At 38.2% G+C, this 12227-nt stretch overlaps 1 protein-coding gene and 2 long non-coding RNA genes across 15 annotated transcripts; 1 reads left to right on the forward strand and 2 right to left on the reverse strand.

The window, feature by feature from the left end:
- Window positions 1–320: 320 nt before the first annotated feature.
- On the reverse strand, window positions 321–2099 carry LOC112198374 (receptor-like protein EIX2). Its single transcript, XM_024339490.1, has one exon. The coding sequence runs from the start codon at window positions 2097–2099 to the stop codon at window positions 321–323; it is 1779 nt and encodes a 592-aa protein (XP_024195258.1).
- A 1247-nt stretch (window positions 2100–3346) lies between these two features.
- LOC112178129 lies at window positions 3347–9319 on the reverse strand. 13 transcript variants are annotated; one of them, XR_005804643.1, is made up of 12 exons: window positions 9003–9310; window positions 8740–8826; window positions 8479–8644; window positions 8192–8289; window positions 7984–8102; window positions 7724–7773; window positions 6874–6999; window positions 6569–6652; window positions 4766–4859; window positions 4372–4669; window positions 4177–4287; window positions 3349–3828 (listed from the first exon to the last, which is right to left on the reverse strand). It is a non-coding gene; the product is annotated as an uncharacterized LOC112178129 (long non-coding RNA). The 13 variants fall into 13 exon arrangements; XR_005804644.1 differs by having other exon boundaries at window positions 3350–3828; window positions 8740–8806; XR_005804645.1 differs by having other exon boundaries at window positions 3351–3828; window positions 8479–8543; window positions 8740–8806; window positions 9003–9307.
- A 426-nt stretch (window positions 9320–9745) lies between these two features.
- On the forward strand, window positions 9746–10304 carry LOC121051026. Its single transcript, XR_005804856.1, has 2 exons — window positions 9746–9807; window positions 9915–10304. It is a non-coding gene; the product is annotated as an uncharacterized LOC121051026 (long non-coding RNA).
- The last annotated feature ends 1923 nt before the right edge of the window (window positions 10305–12227 follow it).

A 12227-nucleotide genomic window follows, 5' to 3' on the forward strand; every position in this document is an offset into this window, starting at 1 on the left:
CAGAAAAATTTACAAACACAGAGGGGGGACATAGAACCTTACCTCTTCAAGGAAATTTCACAACTTTCTACCAAAAACAAAAGCCAAACTTGATCATACGGACACTTAGACTGACCATACAAGTGAAAAAAAGAAAAGCATAGCAGCTAAATCATTGCTGCTATTACCAAACTAACAACAGCAACATCAATTCAAACAACAAGGTTCATAAGGAAATGTACATCGTACATTACTGCATAGATAGAATGGATAAAAATCAGCAAGCATATTATATAACTACTGCTTTCTTTTTATTTTGTTTCTGATCACTGCCTTGCTTTTCAACGAGCTACTTTCAATGCAATTGCTAGTGCTACTTTCTCTTTGATGTGGTCAAAAACTTGAAAATAAGCATACCTCCATGACTTCTTCAATATCAATGTGCCACAAACACTCCAAAAGCCTATGATAAAGCCAAGCACTGCGCTGGTATATAAACCAAGCTTTTCATCATCAGCTTCATGAGTCTCATGCATGTTGCCTCCAACTTCTGTGCAATTTGAAAGAGGAAATCCACAGAGTGAAGGATTGCCCTCATAAATAGATGAATCATCAAGCGTCTGAAGTTGGTTGCCCGAAGGAATTCTTCCGGTCAAGTTGTTGCAAGACAAGTTCAGGTGAGATAAGAAGGTCAAAGAAGCGAGACTTTGTGGAATCTGTCCTGAAAGCTGGTTCTGGGAGAGGTCAAGTGTTTCAAGCAAGTGCAAGTTTCCAATTTTTGAGGGGATATTTCCACTTAATTGATTAACGGACAAGTTTAATGTAGCTAATCGAACGAGACTGCTAATTTCTTCAGGAATTTCACCTTCTAAATCATTATGCGAAAAATCAATAATGGTTAGAAGCATCTCATTGCCAGAGAAGTATTCACTTGCTCTTCCTTTTACAGTCACAGTTATTACCTCAAAATCACCAGAGACGATCCAACCCTCATCACTACTAGAGATTAAAGAAGTCAATTTATTCAAACAGTTGGGAATAGTCCCTGAAATTCTATTGTGACTAAGGTCTAGGATCTGAAGGAAAGGAAGACTGCACAAATGATGAGGAATATGTCCACTTAAAGAGTTTGATTGCAATTGCAGCACTGTGAATGTGGATACTTTTGATCCTATCCAAGAAGGTATGCTTCCAGTAAATTTGTTGGCTCCAAGATAAAGTCTCTGCAAACCAGAGCAATTTTGCAAGGCAGAAGGAATTTCTCCGCTAAAATGATTGTTGTCTGTCTTTAGTATTCCAAGAGAACTTGGAATGCCCATTGAGCTTGGAATATTACCAGACATATTGTTGTTTGAGACATCCACAGTGTCTATGCGGCTCCACAAACTCCATTCTTTAGGGAATTCTCCAGATAACTGATTGTTATTCAGAGCAAGGTCATATAGAGATTGAATGCTACAAATAGATGATGGAATAGTGCCATCAAATTGATTATGGCTCAAAACTATGGAACCCAGATTCGGAAAAGAGTTGAATCGGAACGGAAGCTTTCCACTTATTTGATTGTAAGATAAATCCAACCAGTGGATTTGGGGAGATATCTTAAAGAGCCATTCCTCTGGTATTGGACCCGAGAGTCCAGCCTTCTCAAGTGAGACCCACACGAGCTCAGTTTGAGATTGAAGCCATACAGGGAAGCCGGGGCCTACTCGGCAGTTGTGCATTTCAATGCGGTGGAGCTTGAAAGGAGGAATCCATTCATAATCAATCAAATTGAAAATGATGGGCACAGGTTGGGCTGTGCTAACTGCAAAAGACTCTAATTTTGTGAGATTTATGAAATGGGCTTTGGTTAAATTGCCTTCCCATGAATTATAAGATAGATAAAGGCTCACTAGCTGAGAAAGTTTTCCCAAACTTTGAGGAATGGAACCGTTGAAAATATTATTCCTGAGATCAAGTGTCTTCAGGGATGATGATAAATTGCTGATAATAAATTCTGGAATGGATCCCCAAAAAGAGTTGGAGCTGAGATAGAGATGCTGCAGGCTTCTCAGCATTCCCAATGAACTAGGCAATTTGCCTACCAGCCCACAGTCATGCAGATCTAGTGACTCCATTCTATTAAATGAACAATTTGAGAAACCCCTCAAAAACTCTTCAATTCCCCCATCAATTTGATTCCATGCCAGACTTAATGACTTGAGCCTGCACAAATTTTCACTAAATTTGGGAAATTGACCTTTGAGTCCTACATTTTGTAAGTCAAGGTGTTCTAGAGATTTGAGTCTTACAAATTCATCAAGAAAGGGGCCACTGAAAGAATTCCCACTTAGATCAACTTTTGTAAGGCTAGTAAGATTAAACATCCATTTAGGATATGAAAAATTAATAAAATTAAATGACATATCAAGGACCAAAAGTGATGTGAAGTTAATTGTAGGCATGGAGAGTGGAAGCTGGTTTCCACCAATGTAGCAACTAGACAAATGCAACTCTAAGAGTGAAGGAAGCATGTTAACCTCATGTAGCCAACTAACTCCTGTGCTGCTAAGGTTCACACCTCCAAGATTGAGGTATTTTAGGGAAGAGAGATGAGAAAGCCAATTCAAGTTTTTGGAAGAAAGATAATAACTAGAACCGAGGTCAAGATAGTTCAAGTTTGAGAGGTTACCAAGAGAAGAAGGAATCTCTCCCACAACTGAATTCAAAGGCCGGATACTTGAAAAATTGAGAAATTTCAGACTTGTAAGCTCCCCAATAAACTTGGGAATGTGAGTCCCTTGAAAATCATTCGAGCTCAAGTCTAAGTAACTCAAATTTTTCAAGTCAAGCAAAGAAGGATTAATCAACTTACCCCCCAAACAAGATTGAAGATACTCCGCGGTGTTCCACTGATCATCAACAGTGGTGTATGGCTATGTATTACGGAGGTCAACCGTTGCAACATGACCAGTGCGGTTGTTGCATGAAATCCCTGTCCATTGGCAGCATTCGTGACCAGCCCAAGAAGAAAGCTTACCAGAAGGATCACTGAGATCTTGTTTAAAGCTGAGAAGTGCTCGCCTCTCTTCCTCCATGCATGATTCCACCACGACACTGCTATTGTTTAGGCACGAAGATGCCAAAAATAACAAGACCAAGAAGTGAAGAATGAGGCGAGAGATAGGGTTAAAGTAAACATAGATATCCATTATTTTCTGGCCTTTAACTTCGTGTACGTTGCAGATGCATAGGATGCTGAGCACAAGTTGAATTTATTGCAACTCTAAGGTTGAACCGCGTGGTTAGGTTTGTTTGTCCAGAATATTCCAAGTCGTCGCGCAACATCAACCCAATTTACAAGTTTAGGAAACTTTTAAGTGATGATGGATGAGTGAGTGATGGAGGTGCGTTTTAGATTAGAAATCCAATCAGTAAAGACTTTGAAGAGTCTCCCTTCTCCGCTGTCCGCCTAGGTCGTTTCTGGGAGTATTCTCTAGTAGCAACGTGGAACATGATTGTACAAAATTAGTCATACACATAGTTGTATCACTCCGCGTGACTGCTTCTATATTAACTAGATAGATTTGCTGCGGGTCTCTTTGTTATTGATACGTGTTTTCAGTCGATTAGAGTACATAAACAACAATTATCTTTTTTGGTAGTTAAACTCAAAATTAAGCTAGATAGCCCGTGCTTTCTTTCTAGATTTTCTGAACCCAGAGAGTGAAGAGTATGCTACACCCCAAAACCAGTGGCAACTGCAACTACGATCCCCAAAGGCTTGAACATAGATACAAAAATCGGCCCTGTCATGTTAAGACACCATGTTGATACACCAACCTGGAAAGCTGAGCAAAAAACTCCCTGAAATAGTATCATTGAAAGTTTGAGTAAGTTTCAAAGTAAGCAACATATCATGGTTAAATTAGATTGTTTATTCACCGAGTACAGAACAGCAAATAACCTTTAGTTTAGGATTTAAGCGCCTAACCATCAGCACAAAACTGAAAAAGAATGAGAAACAACATTGCTTTTTCCCTGTGCTCTATTTTGGTCTGAAAGTCTACCAAAAACTTGAGGAAATAGTGAAAAATTGGTATTTAATACAAAAAAAAGGTTTGCAATAAGAAACTTGAAGGGATAATAACCATCGATAGATACAATAGCAATACTAATATATATTTTCAGTTGAAAGTGGCATCATATACCCACCCTTAAAGCAGTTTTGCGGAGCGGTGATAAGCGCATATAAACCTTCATGAGCTTGAATATTATTATGTCCAGAGGAAGTTTAACAGTTATGATGTTCACGGCAGGGATGACCTGCAAGAGAAAGCAGTGAGTGACAGTTTCAGAAGTTAATCATGAGTTCATGCTAAGCATTTTGAGAGTGGATAAGGCACTCACTTCACGTTTGTGCAGTGGTAATTCTTTTCCGTGGGTCTTGATTCAATAGGCGCTTGACAAAATTACTTTTGCCTCTGTAGAGAATGTGGCCAAGGTGGTTCATTGAAACTTGGATCAACTTTTAGAACTGCCCGAAAAATGCCAAACTTCGTTCAAGGCCAAAATCGACAGCTGCCACACAATAGAATGTGTGCAATCACACCTACGCTCCAGACATCAGCCTCTGTACCATAAGCCATATGTAACACTTTGGGGGCTACACAGTATGTACTACCAACAATTTTGATAAACTTTTCATCTGCGAAGATTATTCACTCATAAGAAAAGACTGACCAAATAACTCTACTAAAAGATCAAGTAGCTGTGCGCATTATAAAAAGAAGAATTGACCAACCTGGTTTCACAAAATCTGACAGGCCAAAGTCTGTAGCCTTCAACTATGAATCTTCATCCAGATATTAAGCACACTTGATGAGTACATGATGAAGCTGGGGGAAAAAAATGCAACTATGATATATAGATGAACAGATAAGAGATAAAGTTGGTCAGACTTAGATGTACTAAGCTTAAAAAGTTGTTGATCCAGCAATGCATTCATTAACTAATTATATAACGATTACGGATTCATTGACTTTCAAGTTGACTTGAATCAAAAGGAAACTTGGTATACATCATATCAAGATAGAATCATAAAGTTAACCCAAGTTGATGTCACTATGAGCAATCAAATGCCTATATGTCATCTTTTATCAAAACTCATCTCACTGAACAATATGGTTTACTTGTAATCTAAACCAACTTCAGAGATCATCAATTTCATGTTCAAAAGGGAGAGTGATAAACAACCAGTATGAACACAGTGGGGAAGAATAACCTAGCTGCTAGAATTGAACTTAAATTTTCAAGTCAAAGAAAGTAGGATTGTTTCCAGGGAGGAAACTCCTCCTGATGAACACAAAATGGTGGGATGTAAACTCTTTACTTAAATTGGATCAAAGTTGGAAGTTAGTCTCTGTTTCTTCCATTATTAATCATTCAATGTAAACGTGAGCTTGGATCCACAATCCAAAGCTAGACACCAAACAGGGCCATAAAGAACAAATGACTAACAGATATCCAAACTTAGACACCAAGCAGAGCACAAATGACTAACAAATGACCTTATGTCAATTAATTGTCTCTTCAAACTATGTGGTTCCCAGTCCATGGCAAACAAAGCCAAATTATAGTGAGCTGCTTTTGAGAATTGGAGTATTGACTGTGGAACATTATATAGTTTTCTATTCTATTTAATTTCCTGTTTTTTTTCTGAACTGGTGGAGCTGAAAAATCTATAGAATTTATATGCAAAGCTTAAAAGAGAAGGTGGAACAGAGGCTAAACTGAAATCTGAAATAATTAATAGCAATTCATTTCCTCTGAATGAGAAACTTCATCTGTTGAATATCAAAGTAGGAGACCAACCCTTTCCTTTGCAAGAGTATATGCAAGTAACTGTGAACTCTCACATTAACCAAATATATACCATGCTAAAGGAAGCTACTATGTACTACTTCCACCTTTAACAATACATGACCAATTTTGGTGTTATAGCAGACTCATTACCTTACTATCTCAGTTCCAGCAGTAATCTCGCGATCAATTTTGATTTCATTACATATAATCATGAATTCCCTCTCCTTCTCATTTACTATGATCTTCTGTAGTACAGTTCATGTTTCTAAGGTACCCATGTGCTCCATGAATTTCAAATATGGACGGTTCAAATAAAAACAAAGTAGTAAACAACTAAAAGTAAGCAGAAACCACAGTTGATCAAATGAAACAGGTATAGTAGAAAATAAAGTAGCAAACAACTAAAAATAAGCAGAAACCACACTCGATCAAATGAAACAGATACACTACCGTCTTATACCAATCTCAATTGATGTCTTTCACTACATCCCTGAATGCAGCTGTATAACAGTATATCACTAAACAAAGTACACCCTCAAAAACTAAGAACAAATGTTACAAAATTACATGCAACCACAAAAAAAAAAAAAAAAAAAATCTATCCCTCAAATTCACCAAATTGCATAAATGGAACCCATTTTAGCTGTGAAGAAGCAACTGACTTTACTTGAAAACCAGAAATTGAGCAAAGACAGAATCAATTACCCTGATGAATATATATCTGCAACATTTGAAAACTTACTTGCTGTGGTGCTTTGGTTACCCTTGCTGGGTCTGGTACTCACTGAAGAAAATGACTTGAAGCAAGATAGTGGTTGGGAATAATCTGTATGCATGTCGAACAATATATTCAGGGGATCAGTAATCATTCCCTCAAGTACGTAAATATATATGGTTCCATATTTACAGAGATTAACAATCAAAATATCAGAGGGAAATTCTGATACCAAATACCCAAATAGGCCACTATAATAACAATCTTGAAAAATCAGGAGCATGAAATCAAAATCACAAAGCAAATCCATGAAATTCACACAGAGCATTTACCTTTTAACCCGACAAACAAAGAACAGATGAAAATTCTCTCCCTATCAACAATCCTTTGATCAGCAACCAACAACAAAAGATCGAACGGACCTCTCCCTTTCTTTCATTCCTTCTTTCTATCCATTTCTGAAATAGATAAACAATTCGCAGTTGAATAACCACACAAAAAACTCAAAGGTCAGCAATAGCCGATACAACAAATGGCTTATGAACACTATGAATAGTAAACCAAACTTTCGTATATTTAGAACCAGACAAACTACCAACAGTGCCAGGATTTAAACATCATCAGTGGCCATATGGTTATGTAGACCACAGATCGATGACAAAACGATAGAAAAAAAAAATTACCAATGATGAAGAAAAAAAAAAACAGATAATGATCTTCCCATATACCAATGTTTCCCCAATGGCATCAACCACATAATATAAACCAAATTATCCGAACACAGGAATTTTCATTTTTAATCTGTAAAACTCAATCTATGAAAGCGAAGGGCTCTAATCAATATGAACACAAATATATTTTACATAAACGGCAGGACAGACAACATGGTTTTACATAAATAAATATACTTGTTTATGGTTTTAACTTTTTCACCAACTCCTAGTACTGTCTTATTTTTCCCAACGGATTATAACTAACTTCGAGTCTTTTTCATATGTACTATTCTGATTCCCAAGGATTTTTGTTTTTGTTTTGGTAGGATGTAAAGATTGATGATCTTGAGACCAACCACTTTGTTCTTGTACATGGAGGCGGATTTGGTGCTTGGTGTTGGTATAAAACTTATTATCTCCAAAACAATAATCAATTAAATTCCAATTAATAAATCTTAAAACTGCTTACCTAAATCCAGCTTCCTGACCAGAAAACAAAACTGAATAATCCAGCACTTTCTGCATATCAATTCAATTAAACACCGTAAACCAAAATTCATTCAGAGAAGTCAAATACGCAGAAACGCTCTCACTCTTTTTCAAACTATAACGAACTAATCATAAAATATCCAAATCCAAGTATTCAATTTTGAAGCATCCGATCATTGACCAATCAAATAGACAACCCAGAAAAAATTTCAAATCAAATTCTCACAAAACCACAAATACCTTCCACTTGTGTTGTTTTAGTCAAGAGTTTCCGGTCTGTCTCTTTTCCTTCTCTTCCTTCTTCCCCGTTCTCTTCTCCCTTTCTTTCGGCTCGCCTCTTCCTCTGTATTGGGCGAACACTAAAAAAAAAAAAAACAAACACAGTTTTTATCGAGAGCTAAAACCGATCATCTCAAAGAGTCAATACCCTGAAAATTCAATTGCTAACCTTGGTTCTGCAGCAAAGATGGTAGCTTTGTGCTCGTCTGGGTCGGCTCTGGTTTGGAAGCTATAGTCGCAAACACTGTTCTTGCTGCTCACAACAAACTGCAATGAAAAACGAATCAAAAACTTTGATTAAACAATTTGAATCGGGTGGTTTCCTGCCCTTAGAGATACAACGTCATTTTGGGTATAGATCAAGAATCTGGTAAAACAAATTATCGTAATTGTTTCAGGAAAATATCAGTGCTTATTATATTGGGCTAATTCTATTCTATCAGTGTAAAATCTTACCAAGCAATGAGTGATGGGTGCTGTTGATGTCGGCGAAGGAGAGAGACTGATGTTGATAGAGGCTTCTGGAAATGGAAAAGTAATGGAGATCTTATTTGTATACCAAAAAGTTCAGGGCAGAATCTTAATCCTAGAAGGAATCCCTTTTGAACAGTGGTTGTGAATTCTGTAATCAAGACTTTTCCTGTGCTTTGAGGCTTCTCTTTCACATTGATTGATTTGGATAATCAAAAGTGAGTGGAAAACGAAGTGCCAGCATACCTGTGAACATCTTGCTCTAGCCTGAACTCCGTCTTCTAGATTAGCTTGGACAGTTTTGAAATCAATACTAAACAAAGTTATATCCAACTGAAACACATAAAAGACTCGAATTGATAAAACACATAAAACACCAAATCAGACATGCAGAACCTATGACTCAGCACCCAACAATCTTTCACAAATAAGTGCTAAATCGAACAGGAAACGAATGGAATGACAACATGCAGAACCTATGACTCAGCAATTACACCATTTTTGATTACCCGCAAACGAAGTACGTCTTTGTTATGGTCTTCCTCCTTCTCTCGAATCCCTGAATAGCCTTAGTTGAGGCCTTCTGCCTCCCAAAACGAACACTGCGAAAGCTTTCCCAACCTGAAATCTCCAAGGCTTTCTGCGTTCAGCCAATCTACGCAGGGAAGATCGAATCCGAATCGTACATGCTAACAAACAGTACCACCTCCCTCTTTCTCCACCTCTCTGTGGAGCGAAGACACGATAGGACTGAGCAGGACTCCAGGTGTCGAGGCAAAAACAACACGCACTGAACAACACCCCAGGTGTCGAAGCAAGAAACAGAAGGCAGGGGCAAAATTGACTTTTCATCCATGACCGAACCGGCACTTTTATTAAGGCAATGAACAGTTCTTGGACAAATAGCAAATAGTATGACAATACAATAAGGGGGTATTTGTTACATGGAATTGGATGGGATTGGATATCATTATCAGCTTATGTTATACTAATCTCATGTTTAGCAAGAAGCAGGACTATTTTAAATGAGACTCTAGAGTCTCAAATTCTCCCTAACACCTTCTTCCATAGACACCCCAAAAACCATGGGATTGTGGAAGCCCGAAGCCCTCATTCTCTCTACTCTTTGCTTCAGTGATTGACGAACTCTCTCATCGTTTTCACCTCCTCAAACCATGCCCGATGAACTCTCTTGAAAGCTTCTACAAATTTCACCTCCTCAAACCATGTTCGACGAACTTCCTCAAATGCTTCTGCAAATTGAAAGTTGAGAAGAAACCAAACTGAATGATTGGGAATCAGATAATTGCAAAGGTAATGAATCAATGAAAGATCGTATTTTGAGAATTGGGTATTGGATGTTTTGTTGTTTGCTTAGATGGGTATTGATTGGAATTGCATAATTTTGGATTTGGGTGAAGGATTTCGATTCTGGTAGTAGAATTTGTTTGGAAAGAATTGCAGGCACCTTGGCTTGACTGGAAACCCATATCCCTTGACCAAGAACACGGGCACCTTGGCTTGACTGGAAGAGAAATTGGGTATGGCTTTGATCTGAGAAGTCTGAGAGAAATGTTGATGATGTTGATGGTGTTGCAGGTCTGTGGTGTTGATGGAGTCTGGGTCTTCATGTTTCTTGTAAACTAGAAGTCTGGAACTTCTAACAATTCGTTGGCATGCTTGTATAATTGAAAGCATGCAGATACTTGAGATGGTCATTTAACTTATCTGTTTATTGTGGTTGGGTGCTTGCGCGTTACTCCCATGTGCCCAGATTAGCTTTCTTCTGCAGAAGTAATCGTTAAGAACAACGAGCAGAGGTTGACTGGGGGCTGTAGTTATTAGTCCCTCAAACACCAAACATAAGTCAGGACATAGTAAACATAAGCCCAGCTTGAGGAGTCCGGGACAATTATAAAAATTAACGCGGGGTATGACAATCCTAGGAAACAAACATCACCTAACATAGCGTGTTTTCTGGAAATCAGAGTTTAGTAGACACGTTGCAATCTTTATTGGGCAGAAATCAAAAATTCACACAGAAAATACAATTTTGGCTATGCAGTGAAAACCTCAACTTTGAGATTAAAAACACTGCAGGCCTCTTACTCTTGGGAACCCAAATAAAATCAATCCAATAATAGTGAAGGATATGTTCTTTACAAACACATATAGCTCTCTACGCGGCTACAATCTCTAGACTCACTAAAAAGGTGCTTGCCTTAAATCTTGACATTCTTCTTCACTTGAACGATCTGCAAATATCCCTCCTCTTACAACATGTTAGAATTCCCGGGATCCAGCCAATGGTATGACATTGTGAAAGGAAACGGAGAGACATTCTAGAGAAAACTAAGAAAATAGAAATGCAGATTTTCATTCGTAGATCTGTTCTACAAGAAAGCTAGTAGATATAGAACTGTTTAGGACTGGGGTGTGTGTGTTTGGTGGGATGGTAAGGCTTTGGTCTCATATATAAGAGGTCAGGAGTTCGAGCCCCATCAAGGGTGGGAATGGGGTGGGGTTTAAAAAAAAAAAAAAAAAAAAAAACTGTTTAGGACACGTGTCGACCAACCAGTGATGACCCCTGCCTAACATACTCCCAGCACAAGGACTAAACGGTGCACACCAATTAAACAAAACGCTGCGTTTCAATTGTAAATAAAATGACTCATAACATTTCTTCCCCCTTAAACAAAAACTTGACATCAAGTTTCACTTTTAGAACCAACTTCTAACATGCTGCATCTTGTCCTCAGCTTTCGAGTCCTCTTTAACACCCTTAATCAAATGCCAAGTAACCAAAACAGTAAATCCAATCACCACAGATGCCACAACCTTCAAGTAATTGACGCTATGTCCTTGAAGAGCATTCTCCCAGTATGATATTGATTCCGTAACTTTACCTATCCTGTTATACAAATCTGCCAGACGGATGAAAACTGAACCAACAGATGGATGATTTTCTCCTTTAGTGGTCTTAAACACATTTAACGCCTTCTCATAAGCAAAAACAGCCTCATCATACCCGGACAAGGGTAAGTATGTGTCTCTACTTTTGCTGTCAACAGAGTTTACCTCCACTTCCTGGCCATTTGCCACCATAGCCCTGCTGGCTAAAACAAGATGCTCAAGAGCAGCTTCAAAGATTTGACTACATGAGCAGGACGTATCAATGTTTGCCACTATTCCCAAGAATCTGTCGCCAACTGTATATGTTATCCAAATCGTAATCAATTCAAGCAAAAGTAGTATCGCACCTTCTTTGAAACCTGGCAATGCCTTAATGATCCAGATAGAAAAGATAGCTATCTCATTATGTGGCATGCAAGGGAACTCCATTATGTGCTTCAAGAGACATATATAACTTTGGCTTTGGTCTCCACTATAGTACAATGATTGTTGAGCATAATGAATAAGCCAATTAGGAACCTCCTGCTTTGATTCCTTTATCAACTCCACTCCCATACCAGTACAACCAATCTTGTGAACATAATCATCTATGCTTTTTGAAAAGTCAAAATTGATGACATGTGCAACATCAAACATTACGGCAGTACCATGATATACTTATTTGACAGCCAACAAGGCAAACAACCCATTTGTTACATCACCAAGCTGAACAATTGCACTCTTCAGCTTCTCAAACCACCACCTGTAAAAGATTCCCCTTTGGATCCTCCCTTGCCATCCTTCCAACCATAACAGTAATGACCATAAGCCTTTGATTGAGC

This window comes from Rosa chinensis, chromosome 1 (genome assembly GCF_002994745.2).
Source record: "Rosa chinensis cultivar Old Blush chromosome 1, RchiOBHm-V2, whole genome shotgun sequence".
Lineage (NCBI taxonomy): Eukaryota > Viridiplantae > Streptophyta > Magnoliopsida > Rosales > Rosaceae > Rosa > Rosa chinensis.

What these genes read in the sequence shown, in the direction of transcription:
- LOC112198374 (XM_024339490.1), bottom strand. Translation starts at nt 2,099, where the DNA reads ATGGAGTCACTAGATCTGCATGACTGTGGGCTGGTAGGCAAATTGCCT.